Source organism: Dendrobates tinctorius, unplaced genomic scaffold (assembly GCF_039654945.1).
Source record: "Dendrobates tinctorius isolate UK_male_01 unplaced genomic scaffold, ASM3965494v1 ptg000091l, whole genome shotgun sequence".
In the NCBI taxonomy this organism is placed as follows: domain Eukaryota; kingdom Metazoa; phylum Chordata; class Amphibia; order Anura; family Dendrobatidae; genus Dendrobates; species Dendrobates tinctorius.
This window is the reverse complement of record NW_027361759.1, coordinates 14573399-14597084: the sequence shown is the minus strand read 5'-3', so window position 1 is coordinate 14597084 and position 23686 is coordinate 14573399. Positions and strand designations below refer to the sequence as shown.

The 23686-nt window shown below is 42.1% G+C and overlaps 1 protein-coding gene across 4 annotated transcripts in view; it reads left to right on the top strand.

The window, feature by feature from the left end:
* The window catches only part of HHLA2 (HHLA2 member of B7 family), a 157895-nt gene that overhangs the window by 48272 nt on the left and 85937 nt on the right, over nucleotides 1-23686 (top strand). For all 4 annotated transcript variants that reach the window (XM_073586255.1, XM_073586257.1, XM_073586256.1 and 1 more), the window contains one exon: nucleotides 6235-6355. In XM_073586255.1, the coding sequence (XP_073442356.1) occupies nucleotides 6301-6355 (55 nt within the window). In that variant the 5' untranslated portion in view covers nucleotides 6235-6300. The remainder of the gene's footprint in view (nucleotides 1-6234; nucleotides 6356-23686) is intronic.

The window sequence follows — 23686 nt, the reverse complement described above, 5'->3', positions numbered from 1 at the left end:
TATGGTAATCCAGAAACCAATGGCCTTTGCTCCATCTGCTACAAAGAATACAGAGACAGAACAACAGCAGCAATGGAAGAACTAGTCCTCCAGTGGTATCAGTCGGAAGTGGGGTGGAGGCTTCCACTTTACAGGATTGTAGTCAATTTAAAGGCGGAAGAACCTACAGAATCTGTGGGTCCACAGACACAAGACAGTTCTTTTCCACAGCCAGAGACAGCCTCTTCTTTGCAAGATGAAAACCAAAATTACAGAACTGCAGAACTTACGGAGGAACAAGCTGCAGGTCAATAGGCATGCAGCTTGGTGAGAAAGTAACAATTGTTGGCACAATTATTAGAAAATGGAAGAAACACAAGATGACTGTCAGTCTTCCTCAGTCTAGGGCTCCATGCAGGATCTCGCCTTGTGGGGTAATGATGATTCTGAGAAAAGTCAGGAATCAGCCCAGAACTACACAGGATGCAAGTTTCTTACTGCTATGAGAGCAGGTTTTGCCTTAGGAGAAAAACAGCAAAAATGCAATATGTGAACATAGCCTAAAAGAATTTATATATTCAATGATGGGACATGCCGCGCATGCACCATATGAATGACAGTCCCAACCTTTGTAACCTTTTGGGTCTTTGGAAACAAATTTGTTAACCTTCTTTCTGCCTTATACACTAAGATATCCCTCAGATTCATGGAATGACTATATGTGATTACAGGGTTATTGGAGATGTGTTGTCTAATTTTTGAGGGCCATCCACATTTTGTGATATTTAGAGTTATTTGAAGAGATGAATATTACCTTCTTTTCACTTTTAGAAAATGTTTTTTTTTGTCCTCATGTATCGCCACTGGATGGACTTCTCGGTGAACTATGTGCCAAAAAATTTATATTGAGATCCTTGATCTGGTGTTCAAAATCAGCTTCACTTGAGATATCCTCCTCAAATATTCCCTTTGGCATCCCATTAATTAAACAATGTGGATGGGAGGATTCAACATGTATTAACTTGCTCCTTTTGTTTTTGAAAACATCTGTTTCAATAAACCTTGTTTGTCCACATGTAATAAAATGTCCATTTTGTATTTAAGCTTATTATTAATTTTATTTGAATTTAAAGTTTGCATGTGGGCATGTAAATCCTCAACTAAACCCTACCACAGAAGTCAAATATAGCGACCCCCAGAATTGAACTTTATCAACCTGGGGTGCTAGATAAGAAATCACTCCCAGAAACAGATATTCAAATGAGGGAATACAAGCCACCCCTATTTCAGTCCCTGGAACTGTAGGCAGAAGGATCCTTTGAAGAGAAAAAAGTTGTGGGTTATTGCAAATTTCAAGAGTCCAAGAATAAATTCACATACCTCCTTGTCAATGCTTGACACATCATTAGAAAGAATCTAACAGCTTCTACCCTGTTGTGTCTAGTTAACGTATATAGAGATTCAATGTCGCTATTTGTCAACAATATGTCATCACCTAGTTGGATTCCATCTATCTTCTTCAGGATATATACAGTATTTGTATCCTTCAGGTATCAGGGAAGAGTTTCAATTAGAGGTCGAAGAATGGAATCAATGAATATGATAAAACATGCAAAGAGTTTCACATAAGTTATTAACACTAGATAAAATTGTTCTTTACTAGAACTTTGTGAATATTTGGTAACATGGAATATAGCGACTTTTTCATCCTGGATGAAAATGTGTCCCATTTCCTTTTTGGTAATTATGCCCCAAGGCACCACAAAAGTCAGGATTGCATGAAGTTGGTCTCTCTACCTGAAATAGTACCCAGGACTAAGGAATAGTACCTACAACTGATTTAGTCTAGGACTCCCAGATGTGATTTTTTTTCTCTAAGGCTATGAAATGTATGTATCTTTTAGGTTAGACACTATGGTTCTGATTCATCAATGTGTTTATTTATTGTGATGTAAGCACATAGAAAAGTTGTAGTCAGACAGAGGCATTTAAGAGGTTAACAGAAGCTGTCAGAGTTCAGGTCTGCTTACAACTGTTAAAGGCAGATGCTGGTGTCTGCTGGGTATGGTCCAAGCTCTGCTTCTAGGGCTTGCATCAAGCGTGGGGCCCAAACTTTGGATGTACAAGTACATCAGAATTCGGGAAGCACTTTAGGGTGACTTTACAGAATAAATTGTTATGTATGTGAATATGGGGAGCACCTGACCATATTGGCCATTATAGGATGTATTTTTAGCAGTTTTTACTTCTGCACTGAAAGCCTCAGCAGTTTCCTCTTCTGTCTCTGTTTCTTTTTCTCACCAGGTCCTTCCTTTCCTTCTCAGCTCTTCATAAACATCTTTTAGGCAGCAGATGTTATTTGTTTCTTATCTGAGGACAGAAATGTTGACAGATTTGACCAGTTCTTGACTCTGATCAAAAAAGAAGTGGCTGAAAAGTGGAGAAAGAAACAATTTGATTGAATAGTTTATTTTTATTTCTTTTGTACTGTTGATTCATGAAAAAAAATTGAACTATAGCTGATTCTGTCCATGGTTCTGTCCTTCTGATTTAGACTCTGTTAATCATACTGTTGCCAATTTGCAAACTAAGCCAGCAGCTACACTGAGGCACCTGTCCAGGGGCTTTTGCAGCAAAGGCCAAATTTCTGTACAAGGAAAACCAGAACATTATTTGATGCCTACTAAGCAGAGTGACTAGTGCAAGTATCTATGGAAGCCATATTAAACTTTCCAGATTTCACTTATAATCTCCTAACAATTGTATCTTACGAAATAAATCACAACATATTTTTTGCAATAACCTAAACCCTGATTCACATTAAAATCTACCTTTTGACGTGTAGATCACACCATGGTATTTGTATATCTGATACACAAAATTAAAACTCATTTGTCAACAGAGATTTTCTATATTAGAACACAAGAAAGTAGGAAGAACACCTACAGAGTATATTTCCCCGTTAGAAAAAAACTTTAGTGATTTGATACATACATAGATAAAAAATAATAAAACGGAGGCTGCTAAGCACACATGCAGGGGAACATCACACCTCCTGATGAAGAGTTAACGAAACGTGCGTTGGGGCAGTGGGAACACTGCAGGCAGCTGGTGACAGTTACATGTAAGTTTAAATACTGTTACTCTAGCTCCCCTTCTGTTGCATATATGTGTTGGAAAGTTTTATTCAATTAATCACATTATATTTAGGGGACTATGCTATGCTAATGCTACACTTTTCATGTCCTTTCACCTTCTGCATATGCCTATGTTCCCCTGCAAATGTGCTTAGCAGCCTCTGTATTATTTTTTTGTCTGTATATGTATAAATTCAAAAAAGTGTTTTTTTTTAATGGGTAAATCATAGAATCATAGAATCGTATCGTAGAGTTGGAAGGGACCTCCTGGGCCATCTGGTCCAACCCCCTGCTCAAGCAGGATTCGCTAAATCATCCCAGTCAGATGTCTGTCCAGCCTCTGTTTGAAGACTTCCATTGAAGGAGAACTTACCACTTCTCATGGCAGCTTGTTCCACTCATTGGTCACTCTAACTGTCAAAAAGTTTTTTCTAATATCTAATCTGTGTCTCCTCCCTTTCAGTTTCATCCCATTGCTTCTAGTCTTTCCTTGTGCAAATGAGAATAAAGTTGATCCTTCTACAATGTGACAGCCCTTTAGATATTTGTAGACAGCTATTAAGTCTCCTCTCAGTCTTCTCTTTTGCAAACTAAACAATCCCAAATCCTGCAACCTTTCCTCATAAGACAGGGTTTGCAGACCGGTCACCATTCTGGTTGCTCTTTTCTGAACTTGCTCCAGTTTGTTGATGTCTTTTTTAAAATGTGGTGCCCAAAACTGGACACAATATTCCAGATGACGTCTGACCAAAGAGGAGTAGAGGGAAATAATGACTTCACGTGATCTAGACTGTATGCTTCTGTTAATACATCCTAGAATTGCATTTGCCTTTTTTGCTGCATCATCACACTGTTGACTCATATTCAGTCTGTGATCTATTAGTATACCCAAGTCTTTTTCACATGTGCTGTTGCTTAGGCCTATTCCTCCCATTCTGTATATGCTTTTTTCATTTTTATTGCCCAGATGTAGTACAGTTGCCTTGTCCATTCCATACTTAGTCATTTTTTCAATAAGGATTGTATGAGATACTTTGTCAAATGCTTTGCTGAAGTCAAGATATACTATATCTACAGCATTTCCTTGATCCACCCAATCAGTGATTCCGTCATAGTAGGAAATTAAGTTAGTCTGACATGACTTATTAGTTACAAACCCATGCTGACTCTGTTTAATCACTTCATTCTTATCCAGGTACTGACATACATGTTGTTTAATAATTTGTTCAAAGATCTTTCCTGGTATAGAAGTCAGACTCACTGGCCTATAGTTGCCTGGGTCCACCTTCTTCCCCTTTTTGAAGATAGGAGCAACATTTGCTCTTCTCCAGTCTTCTGGGACTTCTCCTGTTCTCCAAGAATTTTCAAAGATTATGGAGAGGGGTTCAAAAATTTCTTCTGCTATCTCCTTCAGTACTCTGGGGTGTAATTCATCTGGAACTGGTGACTTGAATTCATTTAGGTTAGCTAAGTGTTTCCTCACTATCTTTCTGTTTATAGATATCCTGGATTCTTCTATTCCCTTAATAGGACAATGAAGAACAGTTGATGTTACATTTCCTTTCTGAGAGAAAACAGATGCAATATAGGAATTTAAAAGTTCGCCCTTCTCAACATCCTGTCTTACCATTTCATCATTTTCATCCTGTAAAAATCCTATAGCATCTTTGACTTTTCTTTTACTTTTGACATATCCCCAAAATCCTTTATTATTGCTTTTGACATCTCTTGCAAGTGTCAATTCATTGTCAGCTTTAGATAATCTGATTTGTGCCCTGCAGGTTCTGCAGACAGCATTATATTCTTCTTTAGATATACCTCCCTCTTTCCATTTTATAAACATTTTTTTCTTCCTTTTTAGCATGTGCTTAAGTTCTGTGTCCATCCATCCTGGCTTCCTTAAATGCTTCCTATTCTTCCCTCTTTTCGGAATTGTTAACAATTGTGCTTTGAGAATTTCATATTTCAAGATTTCTCATCCTTCCTGGACATTTTTGTCTTTAAGGATATCCAGCCATTGGATCCCTCCAATTCTCTTCCTGAATCTCTTAAAATCTGCCTTTCTGAAATCTAACCTTGACGTCTGAGTCTTCACAGGTCTTCCTCCTCTAGTTATCCAAAATTCTAAAATAGCTACCTCCTAGGGTCCCAGCCACTTTTACCTCCTCAACCATTTCCTCCCTGTTTATAAGGATTAGATCCAAGGTAGCAGTTTCCCTTGTTTTCTCCCCTACCTTTTGGAAGATAAAGTTGTCAGCAAGAGAGGATAAGAATTTCCTTGACCTGTTAGTTTTGCCTGAGAGAGATTCCCAACAAATATCTGGATAGTTGAAATCTCCCATGACAACTATGTCATATTTTTTGGAGAACTTGGCCATTTGATGCATAAAGAGTTCATCCATATCTTCAGCTTGCACAGGCGGCCTGTAGTAAATGCCTACAATGGTGTCCTTTCCATTGTTCTGTCCTTGTATTCTTACCCAAACAGTTTCCACAGAACTCCCAGTCCCTGAAGCTTCAATCTCTGTGCAGATATACGCGTTTCTAACATACAATGCAACACCTCCTCCTCGTTTATCAAGTCTGTTTCTTGCAAATAAGTTGTATCCTTCTAGTCTTGTATTCCAATCATGTGTATTGTCCCACCAAGTTTCAGTGATTCCAATGACATCATATTTCTTTTCCTGTGTTAGTAGTTCCAATTCTCCTTGTTTGTTGCCCATGCTTTGTGCATTAGTATATTAGTTTGTGCATTAGTATATTAGTACATTACTCTATAGGTGTTCTTCCTACTTTCTTTTGTTGTAATATATTAAACAAGTTTAGCCTTTCAGTGTGGTTGATATATGGGTCCTTTGTTGCTAATAGAGATTTTCTATAATAAATATCCACTAATAAATATCTTGCACACATGGTGATATTCTTAGAATGTTATTTGCAGTAAGTGACATCTGAGTAGGGCTAAATAAATCAAGCGCTTTAAAAACTATTTAGGCATCAAGCCGTCCAGGCTGCAATAGATTCACTGACATTTGTTTTCTCACTGATATTCTTATTTGAAGCTATTTAGATATTAATATTTATTCATCTTATGGGGATTAATGTGTTTTGTTTTCAGTATGTCACACAAAAGAAGATCTAAGGGAGTGAAGGACCAAAGCTGAAAGGATTGGAGGACATCTGAATGTTTGCAATGTTTTTCTTTGTTCAGATTTTTTTGGGCTGCACAGTCATTCACGGTAAGTGCATAGATCATATATTGTATATTGAAATTCACCTCCTTTAGACTCATGTTCAGATTAAGGCCAGGGTCACACTTGCGTGTGCAATAAACTTGCGCGAGTCTCTCACATAAATTCCTGTCACTGCTGCCAGCACTCAGACCGGAATGTGCAGCTGCATAGAAAGACAAGCAGCCGCACACTCCGGTCCGAGTGCCAGCGGTATTGATGCGAGAGACATGCGTGAGTTTCTCGCATTGCACATGCAAGTGTGACCCCGGCCTAATTATTTATCTGGCTGGTTAAATATTCTAATGAGGTCTTATATAATCAAGAATAACAAAAAGTTTCTACTTTTAACCATACCTGGGCACTAATTGATGAGTGCAAGGCTAATGAAGAAGAGAAGATAGGAGCTTTAGCAGTTCTTAGTTATAATATCATATTAACAGTTTGGATTTTATCCTTAGCTTTATGTTTTAAAAAGTGTTGTGTAACTGATATACTCATTTCTGATTTAAAAAAAAATGTCAGCTGGCAGATTACCCCTTTATCCCCAAGGGTGGTTTGCACATTCATGACCGGACCAATTTTTACAATTCTGACCACTGTCTCTTTATGAGGTAATAACTCTGGAACGCTTCCATGGATCCCGGTGATTCTGACATTGTTTTCTCGTGACATATTGTACTTCAAGTTAGTGGTAAAATTTAATTAATATAACTTGTGTTTATTTGTGAAAAAACGGAAATTTAGCAAAAATTTTGAAAATGCCCTTAAATCACAGAGATATGGCACACAAAAAACTTAATAAGTAACATTTTCCACATGTTTACTTTACATCAGCACAATTTAGGAAGCAAAATTTTTTTTCGTTAGGAAGTTATAAGGGTTAAAAGTTGACCAGCGATTTCTCATTTTAACAACACCATTTTATTTTTAGGGACCACATCACATTTAAAGTCACTTTGAGGGGTCTATATGATATAAAATACCCAAAAGTGACACCATTCTAAAAACTACACCCCTTAAGGTACTCAAAACCAGATTCAAGAAGTTTATTTACCCTTCAGGTGCTTCACAGGAATTTTTTGAATGTTTAAAAAAAATGAACATTTAACTTTTTTCACAAAAAAAATTACTTCAGGTCCAATTTTTTTATTTTACCAAGGGTAACAGGAGAAATTGGGCTGCAAAAGTTATTGTGCAATTTGTCCTGAGTACGCTGATACCTGATATGTGGGGGAACCACTGTTTCGGCGCATGGCAGAGCTTGGAAGGGAAGGAGCGCTGTTTGACTATTTCACTGCAAAATTGGCTGGAATTCAGATCAGACGCCATGTCACATTTGGAGAGCTCCTGATGTGCCTAAACAGTGGAAACTCCCCACAAGTGACCCATTTTGGAAACTAGACCCCCCCAAGGAACTTATCTAGATATGTGGTGAGCACTTTGAACCCCCAAGGTCTTCACAGAAGTTTATAACATACAGCCGTACAATTAAAAAAATCATATTTTTTCTACAAAAATGATCTTTTCACCCCCAATTTTTATTTTCCCAAGTGTAACAGGACCCCAAAATTTATTGTGCAATTTGTCCTGAGTACGCTGATACCCCACATGTTGGGGTAAACCACTATTTGCGTGCATGGCAGATCTCGGAAGGGAAGCAGCTCCATTTCACTTTTTTGGCTGCAATTGAGATCGGACGCCATGTCGCGTTTGGAAAGCCCCTGATGTGCCAAAACAGTAGAAACCTCCCCACAAATGACACCATTTTGGAAACTAGACCCCAAGGAACTTATCTAGATGTGTGGTGAACACTTTGAACCCCCAAATGCTTCACAGAAGTTTATAACGCCCGAGCGTGAAAATAAAAAATCATGTTTTTTCCACAAGCATGGTCTTTTAGTCCCCAATTTATTTTCCCAAGGATAACAGGAGAAATTGAACCCTAAAAGTTGTTGTCCAATTTGTCCTGAGTATGCCGATATCCCATATGTGGGAGAAAACTACTGTCTGGGCACACGTCGGGGCTCGGAAGGGAAGTATTGACGTTTTGGAATGCAGACTTTGATGGAATGGTCTGCTGGTGTCATGTCGCGTTTGAAGAGCCTCTGATGTGCCAAAACTGTTGAAACCCCCTACAAGTGACCCCATTTTGGAAATTAGACCCCCCAAGGAACTTATTTAGATGTGTGGTGAGCACTTTGAACCCCCAGGTGCTTCACAGAAGTTTATAATGTAAAGCCATAAAAATCATATTTTTTCCCACAAAAATGATATTTTTGCCCCCAATTTTTTATTTTCCCAAGGGTAACAGGAGAAATTGGACCCCAAAGGTTGTTGTACAATTTGTCCTGAGTAGGCTGATACCCCATATGTGGGGGTAAACCACTGTTTGGGTGCATGGCAGAGCTGGAAGGGAAGGAGCACTGTTATGAATGGGTCACCGAGTTGGATGGCAGGAACAGGCTAAGGCACCAGAAAACCAGAGAGGTTGGTAACTAAGCAGACTGCAGACCCCTGATCCTATCAACACAACTAGATTAGATGCAAAGGATTAGCAAAAGAATCACTTAACTGAACCATGTAGATCAGGCAAGAGACAAAAGAACTCCAAATGCACAAGGAGGAAATCACCAGCAACTACCAAGAGCAGCCAGCTCAGTTACAGTGGGGAAAAAAAGTATTTAGTCAGTCAGCAATAGTGCAAGTTCCACCACTTAAAAAGATGAGAGGCGTCTGTAATTTACATCATAGGTAGACCTCAACTATGGGAGACAAACTGAGAAAAAAAAATCCAGAAAATCACATTGTCTGTTTTTTTTTTCATTTTATTTGCATATTATGGTGGAAAATAAGTATTTGGTCAGAAACAAGCAATCAAGATTTCTGGCTCTCACAGACCTGTAACTTCTTCTTTAAGAGTCTCCTCTTTCCTCCACTCATTACCTGTAGTAATGGCACCTGTTTAAACTTGTTATCAGTATAAAAAGACACCTGTGCACACCCTCAAACAGTCTGACTCCAAACTCCACCATGGTGAAGACCAAAGAGCTGTCAAAGGACACCAGAAACAAAATTGTAGCCCTGCACCAGGCTGGGAAGACTGAATCTGCAATAGCCAACCAGCTTGGAGTGAAGAAATCAACTGTGGGAGCAATAATTAGAAAATGGAAGACATACAAGACCACTGATAATCTCCCTCGATCTGGTGCTCCACGCAAAATCCCACCCTGTGGGGTCAGAATGATCACAAGAACGGTGAGCAAAAATCCCAGAACCACGCGGGGGGACCTAGTGAATGAACTGCAGAGAGCTGGGACCAATGTAACAAGGCCTACCATAAGTAACACACTACGCCACCATGGACTCAGATCCTGCAGAGCCAGACGTGTCCCACTGCTTAAGCCTGTACATGTCCGGGCCCGTCTGAAGTTTGCTAGAGAGCATTTGGATGATCCAGAGGAGTTTTGGGAGAATGTCCTATGGTCTGATGAAACCAAACTGGAACTGTTTGGTAGAAACACAACTTGTCGTGTTTGGAGGAAAAAGAATACTGAGTTGCATCCATCAAACACCATACCTACTGTAAAGCATGGTGGTGGAAACATCATGCTTTGGGGCTGTTTCTCTGCAAAGGGGCCAGGACGACTGATCCGGGTACATGAAAGAATGAATGGGGCCATGTATCGTGAGATTTTGAGTGCAAACCTCCTTCCATCAGCAAGGGCATTGAAGATGAAACGTGGCTGGGTCTTTCAACATGACAATGATCCAAAGCACACCGCCAGGGCAACGAAGGAGTGGCTTCGTAAGAAGCATTTCAAGGTCCTGGAGTGGCCTAGCCAGTCTCCAGATCTCAACCCTATCGAAAACCTTTGGAGGGAGTTGAAAGTCCGTGTTGCCAAGCGAAAAGCCAAAAACATCACTGCTCTAGAGGAGATCTGCAAGGAGGAATGGGCCAACATACCAACAACAGTGTGTGGCAACCTTGTGAAGACTTACAGAAAACGTTTGACCTCTATCATTGCCAACAAAGGATATATCACAAAGTATTGAGATGAAATTTTGTTTCTGACCAAATACTTATTTTCCACCATAATATGCAAATAAAATGAAAAAAAAAACAGACAATGTGATTTTCTGGATTTTTTTTTCTCAGTTTGTCTCCCATAGTTGAGGTCTACCTATGATGTAAATTACAGATGCCTCTCATCTTTTTAAGTGGTGGAACTTGCACTATTGCTGACTGACTAAATACTTTTTTTCCCCACTGTATATGCTCCCAGCCAGTAATCCCAGGTTCTCAATTATTGTTGTCAGATGGCAAACTTCCATCAACCTGGCCAGCTCCACTACTCCCAGTAACCACCAGAGGGAGCAGAGGGAGCTTTGGCTCAGAAGTCCGAACAAGGAAATTCACAACAGTACCCCCCCTTGAGGAGGGGTCACAGAACCCTCATCCACACCACCAGGCCGATCAGGATTGGCCCGGTGAAAGACACGAATCCATCTCTTGGCATGAATGTCAGAAGCAGAGACCCAAGAATTATCCTCCTGGCCATAACCCTTCCACTTGACCAAGTACTGAAGTCTCGGTCTAGCCAGACGAGAATCCAATATCTTCTCTACCTCATACTCCAAATTACCCTTAACCAATACAGGGTCAGGGGGCGCCACCATGGGAACTACTGGCTCCACAAACCTTTTCAACAAAGATTTATGAAGAACCGTATGAATCTTAAACGTAACTGGAACAGCCAAACGGAAAGAAAAGGGAATAAGGATTTCCAAAATCTTATAAGGTCTAATAAACCTTGGCTTGAATTTTGGAGATGCAACCTTCATGGGAATATTTTTTGAGGACAACCAAACCATATCACCCACTTTAAACCGGGGACCAATGGTCCTATGCCGGTTGGAAAACTGTTGGGCCTTTTCCTGAAAGTGGGACAACTTATCCTCTGCTTGGTCCCAAATCTGCTGCATTCTCTCTACCACAGAATCCACACCTGGGCAGGCAGAAGCTTCCACCTGCCCCGAAGAAAATCGAAGATGAAGCCCAAAGTTACAAAAGAATGGAGACATCAAAGTGGCAGAACTAGCCCTATTGTTTAGCGCGAATTCGGTTAAGGGCAAAAATGAGACCCAATCATCCTGATCAGCAGATATGAAACATAGGACTCCAAAGTCTGATTTGTTCTCTCAGTCTGCCCATTGGTCTGAGGATGAAATGCAGAGGAGGAAGACAACTGAATTCCCAGTTTGGAACAAAAAGCTCTCCAAAATCTGGAAACAAACTGGACCCCTCTGTCCAACACAATGTTCTCAGGAATCCCGTGCAAATTAACCACCTGTTGTAAAAACAAGGGTACTAACTCAGCAGAAGATGGCAACTTTGGGAGTGGTACAAGATGGACCATCTTCGAAAATCTATCACAAATTACCCAGATAACAGTCATTCTCTGAGAGACAGGAAGATCAGAAATAAAATCCATTGAGATATGGGTCCGTGGCCTCTTGGGCATCGGCAGGGGCATCAACAAACCACTAGCACGAGAATAGGGCTTAGACCGAGAACAAGTCCCACAGGACTGCACAAAATTCCTGACATCACGAGATAAGGCAGGCCACCAAAAAGACCGACTCACCAAATCTATGGTACCAAAGATACCTGAATGAGCAGCCAATGCGGAGCAATGAATTTCAGACATTACTCTTTTCCTCCACTGGTCAGGGACATACAATTTTCCCATAGGGCAACGCTCAGGTTTATCCTCCTGAAATTCCTCCAGGGCGCGTCTCAAATCGGGTGAAATGGCAGAAAGAACTACCCCCTCACCTAGGATCGTAGTAGGCTCGGTCACATTAAGAGAATCAGCAAAGAAACTCCTAGAAAGGGCATCTGCCTTAACATTCTTAGTGCCCGGAAGAAAAGAGACCACAAAATTAAAACGCGTGAAAAACAAGGCCCATCTAGCCTGTCTAGGATTCAAGCGTTTGGCCGACTCCAGATAAATCAGATTCTTGTGATCGGTGAGGACTACAAATTGATGTCTAGCTCCCTCCAACCAATGTCTCAACTCCTCAAATGCCCATTTCATAGCCAACAATTCCCGATTCCCCATGTCATAGTTGCGTTCAGATGGGGAGAACTTTCGAGAAAAGAAGGCACAGGGATTCATCTTAGAAGTCACAGGGTCTTTTTGGGACAAAACAGCTCCTGCACCAATCTCAGAAGCGTCTACCTTAACTTGAAATGGAAGTGAGACATCAGGTTGCCGTAAAACTGGAGCTGAAGTAAATCTCCGCTTAAGCTCCTGAAATGCTGAGACAGCCTCAGGAGACCAATTCAGCACATCAGCTCCCTTCTTGGTCAGATCAGTCAGTGGTTTGACAACACTAGAAAAATAACCTATAAATTTACGATAGAAATTAGCAAAACCCAAAAACTTCTGAAGAGCCTTCAAAGAAGTAGGCTGAACCCAATCATAAATGGCCTGTACCTTGGCCGGGTCTATTTCAATAGTCGATGGAGATAAGATAAATCCCAAAAATGAAATCCTCTGTACACCAAAGAGACATTTCGATCCCTTAACAAACAGGGAATTCTCCCTCAAAATCCGGAACACAGTCCGGACATGTTTCACATGGGAATCCCAATCACTAGAAAAGATCAAAATATCATCCAGATAGATGATCAAAAACTTATCCACAAAGTCTCGGAAAATATCATTCATAAAGGACTGGAAGACAGAAGGGGCATTAGAGAGCCCAAAAGGCATCACCAGGTACTCAAAATGTCCCTCCGGAGTATTAAACGTCGTCTTCCATTCATCCCCGTGCTTGATGCGAATAAGATTATATGCCCCCTGAGGTCAAGCTTAGTAAACCAGCAGGCACTCTTAACTCTGGAGAATAAATCAGACATCAGAGGTAACGGGTAGTGTTGAGCATTCCGATACCGCAAGTATCGGGTATCGGCCGATACTTGCTGTATCGGAATTCCGATACCGACTTCCGATATTTTTTCAATATCGGAATTCGGCATCGGAATCGGAAGTTCAAAGTTGATTGACGGCCTGACGTCATCATGATGCGCGGTGTGGGAATTTCCCACACAGCAATGGCATAAAGTGAGACTAGGGACTTTTTTTTTTTTTAAGTGGCGGAGGAATACAGTGCGGAAGGATACCTACCTTCCGTCATTGGATTCCTGCAGCCCGTAGAGAACGGCAGCATCATCTGATGCTGCAGTTCTCTACCCAAGATCGTCGTGGGACACACTCCTGGACTGCTTCGGATCGTGGGTGAGTATTTTTGTGGTTTGTTATGTTAATATTTATTCCGGAAAAGACAATGGCTTCGGGGAACAATGTGACAAGTATTGGTAAGTATGTTACTCTATGTTATATGTACTGTATGTCTATGTATGTATTGTATGAATGTATTGTATGTAGTATGTATGTAGTATATATGTGGTATGTATGTAGCATGTAGTATGTATGTAGTATGTATGTAGCATGCATGTAGCATGCAGTATGTATGTAGCATGCATGTAGTATATATGTAGTATGTATGTAGCATGTAGTATGTATGTAGTATGTATGTAGCATGCATGTAGCATGCAGTATGTATGTAGCATGCATGTAGTATATATGTAGTATGTATGTAGCATGTAGTATGTATGTAGTATGTATGTGGTATGTATGTAGCATGTAGTATGTATGTAGCATGCATGTAGCATGCATGTAGCATGCATGTAGTATGTATGTAGTATGTATGTAGTATGTATGTAGTATGTATGTAGCATGCATGTAGTATGTATGTAGTATGTATGTGGTATGTATGTAGCATGTAGTATGTATGTAGCATGCATGTAGCATGTATGTAGCATGCATATAGCATGTAGTATGTATGTAGTATGTATGTAGTATGTAGTATGTATGTAGCATGTAGTATGTATGTAGCATGTATGTAGCATGTAGTATGTATGTAGCATGCATGTAGTATGTATGTAGTATTTTTTTTTTTTTTTTAACATTTAACACATTAGCCGGATGATGGGACTACTACTGTCCCATCATTGGCTAATGTGTCAATCACTGTCATGGTAGCAGGCATCGCCCGATGGGACTTGTAGTCCCATCGGACGATGCCTGCACAGACCCCCGAAGCCTGCACAGACCACCGGCAGGCCGGCACAGCCCCCCGGCAGGCCGCCACAGCCCCCCGGAGCCTGCACAGACCACCGGCAGGCCGGCACAGCCCCCCGGCAGGCCGGCACAGCCCACCGGAGCCTGCACAGACCACCGGCAGGCCGGCACAGCCCCCCGGCAGGCCGGCACAGACCACCGGAGCCTGCACAGACCCCCTGGCAGGCCGGCACATCCCCCCGAAAGGCCCGTACAGACCCCAGAGAGGCTGTACAAGGCAAAAACAGGGTTTTTCTTATTCCGATACCGGAAGTCCCATAGACTTGAATGGGACTTCCGGTATCAGAATCGGCGATACCGATACTTTTTTTAAAGATCGGCCGATCCATTCCGATCCGATACTTTGAAGTATCGGACGGTATCGCTCAACTCTAGTAACGGGTACTTATATTTAACCGTCATCTTGTTAAGGAAATGATAATCAATACACGGTCTTAATGAACCATCATTCTTGGCCACAAAAAAAAAAACAGCGCCTAAAGGTGACGAGGATGGTCTAATATGACCCTTCTCCAACAACTCCTTAATATAGGATCGCATAGCATCATGTTCGGGTACAGATAAGTTGAAAAGCCGACCCTTGGGAAATTTACCCCCAGGCATCAAATCAATTGCACAGTCATAACTCCTATGAGGGGGCAAAGATGCAGACTTACTCTCACCAAATACATCAGAGAAATCAGCCAGATAATCAGGAATATCATGAGACTGAGGAGAGGTAGAGAAAACAGGAGCGTCCCTAAGAACACACTGACAACCCCAACTCACCACAGACACAGATCTCCAATCCAAAACTGGGTTATGAGTTTGCAACCAGGGGAAACCCAGAACAATAGTATCATGCAAATTATGCAGTACCAAAAATGTACAATTTTCTTGGTGGTCTGGGGTAACTCGCATTATCACCTGGGTCCAAAACTGAGGTTTATTCTCCGGCAAAGGAGTAGCATCAATACCCCTCAAAGGAATAGGCGTCTGCAGAGGTGTCATGGACAAACCACAACGTTTAGCAAAGTCCAAATCCATCAGATTCAGAGCTGCTCCTGAATCCACAAAAGCCTTAGTGGAAAACATGGACAAGGAGCAGATCAGAGTAATTGCCAAAAGGAACTTAGGTTGTATACTGCCCACAGCAAATGTGTGTGCAAAACGTTTCTCTCGTTTAGGGCAGACAGAAATAGTATGAGAGGCGTCTCCACAGAAAAAACACAGCTTATTACGCCTTCTAAACTCCTGACGTTGCGCCCTAGACAAAACCCCATCACATTGTATAGGTTCAGACATTTGTTCAAAAGGTGGCAGCGCCTCCCGTGTAGTTCTACGTTCAAGTAAACGCCGATCAACTTGAATGGCTAATGACATAGAGCCATCCAGACCAGAGGGAACAGGAAATCCCACCATAACATCTTTTACGGTCTCTGATAAACCTTTCCGAAAGAGGGCTGCCAATGCACTATCATTCCATGTACTAAGGACCGCCCACTTTCAGAATTTTTGACAGTATAACTCTGCAGGATCCTGACCCTGGTTTAATGCCAACAGGGTTCTCTCAGCTTGATCAACGGCATTAGGTTCATCATACAACAACCCCAAGGCCTGAAAAAATGCATCCACATTAGTTAGAATAGGATTTTCAGGTGTCAGAAAAAACGCCCAATCTTGGGGATCGCCGCGCAGCAAGGAGATGACAATTTTAACCTGCTGCACCGAGCTCCCCGATGAGTTAGGCTTCAAGGCAAGAAATAATTTACAATTTTTCTTAAAATTCAGAAATTTAGACCGATCCCCAGAAAACACATCAGGAGTAGGGATCTTGGGCTCAGCAGCACGTGACTGAATGAGGTAGGTGGAAATTCCCTGTACTTCAGCAGCAAGTTGCTCCACACGATCAGACAGTTGCTTAATCTCCATTAGGAGAAAAAAAAATCCTCCTACGGCCCCAGAGAAAAAGAGGAAAAAATTTTTTTAAAAAATTCTGACACTTTTTTTTTTAAACAATTTTTTCCTGCTTTTGAGTACCCTCGAATCTGCGGTATGGCTGGTGATTCTGCAATGAATGGGTCGCCGAGGAGAAAAAAAACAACACAAGCTAAGTCTCAGAAAAACAGAGAGGTTGGTAACCATGCAGACTGCAGATCCCTGATCCTAACCACGCAACTAGCAGCAGTCGTGGAGCATTCCTACAATGGTCTTAGATGCCTCGTCACAACCGGAGAGCTAAATAAGCCTAAAGCAGGAAAAGAGGAAAACTAACTGCCCCAGAGCAGACCCCAAAGGAAAGACAGCCCCCCACATATATTGACGGTGAAACAAGATGAAAACACAAACAAAGGCAGGAAAATAGGCTGGGCAAACGATGGGGCCAAACTAACTAGAAAGGACAGGAAAGGAAAGACACTGTCTGCAATCTGCCAAAAAACCCTACCAAAAATAATGTCCAACACTTCTGATAGCAAAATTAACCCTGAAGTCACTAGACTTCTCCCACTATATCAGCACTCTGAAATATTCTGAGACAGAGCAAAAAGAGGCCAATCTAATAAGGGATAAAAAAAGGCAAATTGGCAAATACAGACAAATAAGATTGGAAATTCAGCAAAGCCCAGCCGGGCTCGCTGACCACACAAAAAACTGAATTGACCAACAAGAGCAAGTGTGAACATTATCAAAAACAAACTTAACTTGAGAAGACTGGAACAGAGCTGAGTCCAAGACCTGAGAAGCAGACTGAATCACCAGCATAGGGCGTCGGCTGTCTTATATCCAGTCTGATACTCCAGAGATCCAATCGTTTTCCTCCTCATCAGGTGGCAGATCACTACCAATTAAACCAACCTCACTACCTCCTGTCACCACCAGAGGGAGAACAGAAGGAGAACTCTCAACTGGTAGAGCAGAAAATGAGCTCATAACAGGAACATCTTGAGATGTTCAATCCCCCTCAAGGGAATAGGGGTCCTCAGGGGCACCATGGGGAAACCACAACATTTGGCAAAGTCAAGATCCATCAGATTCAAGGCTGCTCCTGAATCAACAAAGGCCTTAGCAGAAAATGTAGACAAGGAGCAGATCAAGGTAACTGCCAACAGGAACTTAGGCTGTACACTGCCACCGCAAATGCGTGCGCAAAACGTTTTTCTGGTTTAGAAAGAAATAACATGAGAGGCGTCCCCACAAAAGAAGCATAACTTATTACACCTTCTGAACTCTTGACGTTGCTCCCTAGACAAAACCCTATCACATTGCATGGGTTCAGAAGTTTGTTCAAAAGGCAGCACCGCCTCTCGCGTACTTTTACGTTCACGTAAACGTCGATCAATTTGAATGGCTAAAGACATGGAGTCGTTAAGACCAGAGAGGACAGGAAATCCCTCCATAACATCTTTTACAATTTCTGCCAGACCTTTCCGAAAGAGAGCTGCTAGGGCATCATCATTCCATTTAGTAAGGACAGCCCACTTTCGGAACTTCTGGCAATATAACTCCGCAGCATCCTGACCCTGGTTCAATGCCAATAAGGTCTTCTCAGCTTGATCAATAGCATTAGGTTCATCATACAACAACCCCAGGGCCTGAAAAAGCGCATCTACATTAGCCAGAATAGGATCTCCAGGTGTCAGAGAAAAAACCCAATCCTGGAGATCGCCACGCAGCAGGGAGATGACAATTTTAACCCGCTGCACCAAGCTCCCCGATGAATTAGGTTTCAAAGCAAGAAATAGTTTACAGTTTTTCTTGAAATTCAAAAATTTTGACCGATCCCCCGAAAACACATCAGGAGTAGGGAACTTTGATTCTACAGCAGATGATTGAGCGAGATAGGCAGAAATTCCCCGCACTTCAGCAACGAGCTGCTCAACACGATTAGACAATTGCTTAGTCTCCATTAAGGAAAAAATCCTCCTACGGCCCGAGAGAAAAAGAGGAAAAAATATATTAAAAAAATTCTGACACCTACTTTTTTTTTTTTTTTACAATTCTTTCCTTCTTTTGAGTACCCTAGAGTCTGCGGTTAGGCTCGTGATTCTGTTATGAATGGGTCACCGAGGAGGATGGCAGGAAGAGGCTAAGGCACCAGAAAACCAGAGAGGTTGGTAACTAAGTGGATTGCAGACCCCTGATCCTATCAACACAACTAGATTAGATGCAAAGGATTAGCAAAAGAATCACTTAACTGAACCATGCAGATCAGGCAGGAGACAAAAGAACTCCAAATGCACAAGGAGGAAATCACCAGCAACTACCAAGAGCAGCCAGCTCAGTTATGTGCTCCCAGCCAGTAATCCCAGGTTCCCAATTATCGTCGTCATATGTGAAACTTCCATCAACCTGGCCAGCTCCACTACTCCCAGTAAGCACCAGAGGGCGCTTCTGCTCAGAAGTCTGAGCAAGGGAATTCACAACAGAGCACCGTTTGACTTTTTCAATGCAGAATTGGCTGGAATTGAGATCAGACGCCATGTTGCATTTGGAGAGCACCTGATGTACCTAAACAGTGGAAAGCCCCCAATTCTAACTCCAACCCTAACCCAAACACACCCCTAACCCTAATCTCAGCCCTAGCCCTAACCCTAGCCCTGGCCCTAACCCTAGCCCCAACCCTAAGGGTAAGTGCACACACTGCGGATTCACCTGCTGATTTTTCCATGTAGATCCGCAGGTAAAACCGCAGGTAAAGTGACCTGCGGTTTTCATGCGGATTTGCCAGTGGTTTTCCCCTGCGGTTTGACACCTGGACAATGGAACAGGTGGCAAACCGCCACGGAATCCGCAGAAAGAATTGACATGTAGCGGATTTAAAACCGCAGCAAATCCGCACAGAAAAATCCGCAGCATGTGCACTGCGGATTTGAAATACCATTTACTAACATGGTACTGTAATATGTCTGCAGAACTCCTGCAGATCCGCAGAGGCCAATCCACAGCGGATCCGCAGCAGAATCCGCAGCGTGTGCACATACCCTAATTCTAACCCAAGCCCTAACCCTAATGGGAAAATGGAAATAAATACTTTTTTTTTAATTTTATTATTTTTCCCTAACTAAGGGGGTGATAAAGGGGGGTTGATTTACTATTTATGGCTGGTTTTTATGTTTGGCAGCTGTCGCACGCTAAAAGACGCTTTTTTTGTAAAAATAGTTTTTGCATCACCACATTTCCAGAGCTATAATTTTTCCATATTTTGACACACAGTCATGTGAGATCTTATTTTTTGCGTGACGCGTTGATGTTTTTATTGGTACCATTTTCGGGCACGTGACATTTTTTGATCGCTTTTTATATAGATTATTGGGATGCAGAATGAACAAAAACCAGCATTTCATGAATTTTTTTGGGGGGGTGCGTTTACACCTTTCCGCGTGTGGTAAAATTGATAAAGCGGTTTTATTCTTCGGGTCAGTACGATTACAGCGATACCTCATTTATGCCATTTTTTATGTTTTGGTGCTTTTATACAATAACAATTTTATATGAAAAATAATTATTTTTGCATCGCTTTATTCTGCGAGCTATAACTTTTTTATTTTTTCGCTGATGATGCTGTGTGGCAGCTCGTTTTTTTGCGGGACAACATGACGTTTTCAGTGGTACTATGGTTATTTAGATCTGTCTTTTTGATCACGCGTTATTGCACTTTTTGTTCGGCGGTATGATGAAAAAGCATTATTTTTTGCTTTGTTTTTTTATTTTTACTTTTTAAGGGGTTAACTAAAGGGGTTAACAATTGGGACAGTTTTATAGGGCGGGTCGTTATGGATGTGGTGATACTAAATATGTGTACTTTTATTGTTTTTTTTAATTCCAAACAATGAATTTATTAGGTAATATATATATTTTTTAATTTATTTAGCGATTTTTTTATAAATTATTTTTACACTTTTTTTTTTACTTTATTACTTTGTCCCCGGGGGGGGGGCATCACTGTCATGTGTCAGATTGCTGATCTGTCACGTCACACAGTGCTGTGACAGATCAACGATCTGACAGGCGCTGCACAGGCTTTCCTCAGCCCAGCGCTTTGCAGGCACTGAGAAAAGCCACCTCCCTGAAGGCCCCTCAAAGCCCCCGTGGCCATATTGGATCCGGGGACCTGCAGGGAAGGAGGCCCCCGAAGCAGTGCTGCACATCGCGCTGCTCCGGGGTCTCAGGGAAGCACGGAGGGAGCCCCCTCCCTGCCGATGTTTCCCTGATCCTCCGGTATCATGTTTGATTGATCACAGTGTGCCGGGGGTTAATGTGTCGGGGGCGGTCCATGACTGCCCCTGACTCATAGTGCCGGGTGCCATCTGTGATAATCAGCTGACACCCGGCCGCAATCAGCGGCGCTCCCCCCGGGGGTGCCGCTGATCGCGATGATGTACTCTCTCGTCCCCGATCATAGGGGCCCGGGTACCGTGGACGGGATAGTACGTCACATGTCAGAAAGGGGTAACCATCCTGCATTTAATGTAGATTCTTAGAAATGGAATATAAAAATAAAACTAGACTAAGAAATTGAAGTGGCCACAATTTAAAGTGAACATGTCATCACATTTTTAGTCTACCAGCTTAAAATATCCTTTAATTTAGTGTCACCTATGCATTACAGAACTAGTTTTGAAACCCCCTGACTCCCTATGTATCATCCATAAATACCTTTTTTTATTCCTCCCACACTGTATGTTAATTGTTCTGTCAGGTCCGATGGGCGTGTATTCGTTTCCATCTCTCCACCCCTCCTTGCTTGAACACATTTCTTGCGATGAATTTCAACAATGGCGCACATTTTTTGCGCGTGCGCATTTGAAATGCATCTTGCGCATGCACAGTATGCTGTGCCCAACTATGGGCAAAGCCTAAAATCAGTATTGCGCATGCTCTGGCATACGCAATTGCTTTATATGTCCTGGAAGTATTTCCCTTCTATTTCTGTGTTCCCTGACGCCGGAAAACTGACGCGGTAGGGAACACAGAAAAATGGTAGGAAAATACTTCTGGAACAGACAGAAAAAGGAATTGCGTATGCCGGCGCATGCGCTATACTGATTTTCTGCTTCTCCCACAGGTGGGCAAAGCATACTGCGCACACACACGAGATTCCATTTCAATGCGCACGCGCAAAAGCTGTTTGCGATCTGTGATATTAACAGAAAGGAATACGTACAGCATGCCAAGGAGGGGTGGAGAGAGGGAAACTAAGCGACAGCCATCGGCCCGGACAAAACAGATTTACATACAGTGCAGGTGGAATAAAAAGGGTATTTTGGGGAGTCAGGGGGTTTCAAAACTAGTTCTGTAATGCATAGGTGAAACTAAATTAAAGGATATTTTAAGCTGGTAGACCAAAAATGTGATGACAGGATCACTTTAAACATGCAACTTTATTTTAGTGCATCCTGAGCAGTGTCAGAGTGGGGCACCTATGTCCTACAAGTAGAAATGACTCTAGGAGCCCACCCTATCACGATACGCAAATATTAGCAGTTTAATTTTGACCTCCATGCCATGGCATTGCCCATGGGTGGTGGGGGGTGGGTGACATTGCCCATTAGGGTGGGGGAGGCATGAGAAGTTTTCTGTATGTCGAACATTGTGTCTAATACTAATATGGGCTAACAGAACATGGCTCATTGCAAAGATATCCCGATAGAACCAAAATCAAAACCAAGAAATGTAGAGATGTTAACATAAAAGCACTCTACATATTTCATTAATTTTGAAGCATTTGCTTATTATTATTACAGTGCAGCCATTATAAACAACAATCTGCAAGTAATTTCTGATCCTTATTAGCAGCCTCACCTCAAATGTCAGCGACAAGTTCCCTGAATGCAATATTTGAATCCAGCTTCTATAATTTCATGTACATTTTTTTCTACACTCAGGCATGTTTTTACACTACTTTCCAAATTATTTTGCAATTTGGATTTAAAATTCATAAAGATGTAGTCTTTTGTTTTTCACAAACTCATTGATGGAGTTGGGGAGTCTCATGGCCTTTGGATCACTGAAATCAATCTCAAATAATTAGTTTGCCACGTGCGCTCAATTAAATGAAAACTACTTAAGAAACATATGCCACATTATTAAGCAGACCACAAGTTTCAAGCAATATGGGAAAGAAAAAGGATCTCTATGTTACTAAAAAGCGTCAAATAGTTCAATGCCTTGAACAAGGCATGAAAATATTAAAGATGTTTTCCTATGAACAAGGTTAATTTTAATCAACATTTAATCAATAGATCTTGAAATAATAAACTGGTAGAACTGGTTCTGAACCTCGTCACGAAGTGAGAACGTCTCGCTGAGAAGAACTCCCTACATGCTACAACTGTGGTGAGATTGGACATTTGGCTCGGGGTTGTGAACGATGGGGGCAGCCCCTTCAGCGCCATCCATTAAATTAGGAGGCTCCGAGGCTGAGGGATGCTGCCTGGAACCTGAACAGTCAAGAAGGAGAATTAGAAGTCCCACAAGTCTAGTTTCCATGTGTCCTCTTCTCTGGGCCGAAAATGGATGGTCGGGCCATTTGCTGTTTGGTTAACACTGGCTCACAGGTGACCACGATGCCTGAAATCTACTTCAGACGACATTTCCTGAAGCAATGCGGCCTGAATGGACCCGGTGATAAAGTTGATGGCTGCTAATCACTTACCCATTCCGGTCGCAGAGGTGGTCTGGATGCAAATCACTGTCTGTGGCAAAGACCTGGCTCAGAAGGGAGTAGTGTTGATCGCCGGAGACAAGTGTTTCAGCAGTTAATCCGTATGGCCCAAGCCAAGAAACCTTTAGTGATGGGAAGATGCTGGAAAAAGTGATTGTCCCAGCCGCAGCCAACCTTGTTCTGCCACTGGGTCAAACCGTGCTCACTCTGCCAGTCTGGGCTTGGAAGGTGTTACGGTTGTACTAGGATGGGTAGATAAAGCTAGAACAACCCGGAGTGGACCCTCTGGGTCATGGCTCCAGAGCCCCCGCGGGCAAGCTGACCAGGTGGAGCCACCCCCTATACAGGGAGTGTTAGGGGCAGGCCCACAAGGGATGAAACCGTGACAGCCGGACCAAAGGGGCGACTGGGTAAGTACCAGGGAGGCTAGGGTAGTGAGTCAGAGAAGCAACAGAGAGGAAGTAACAGTGAACACAGAGCCTG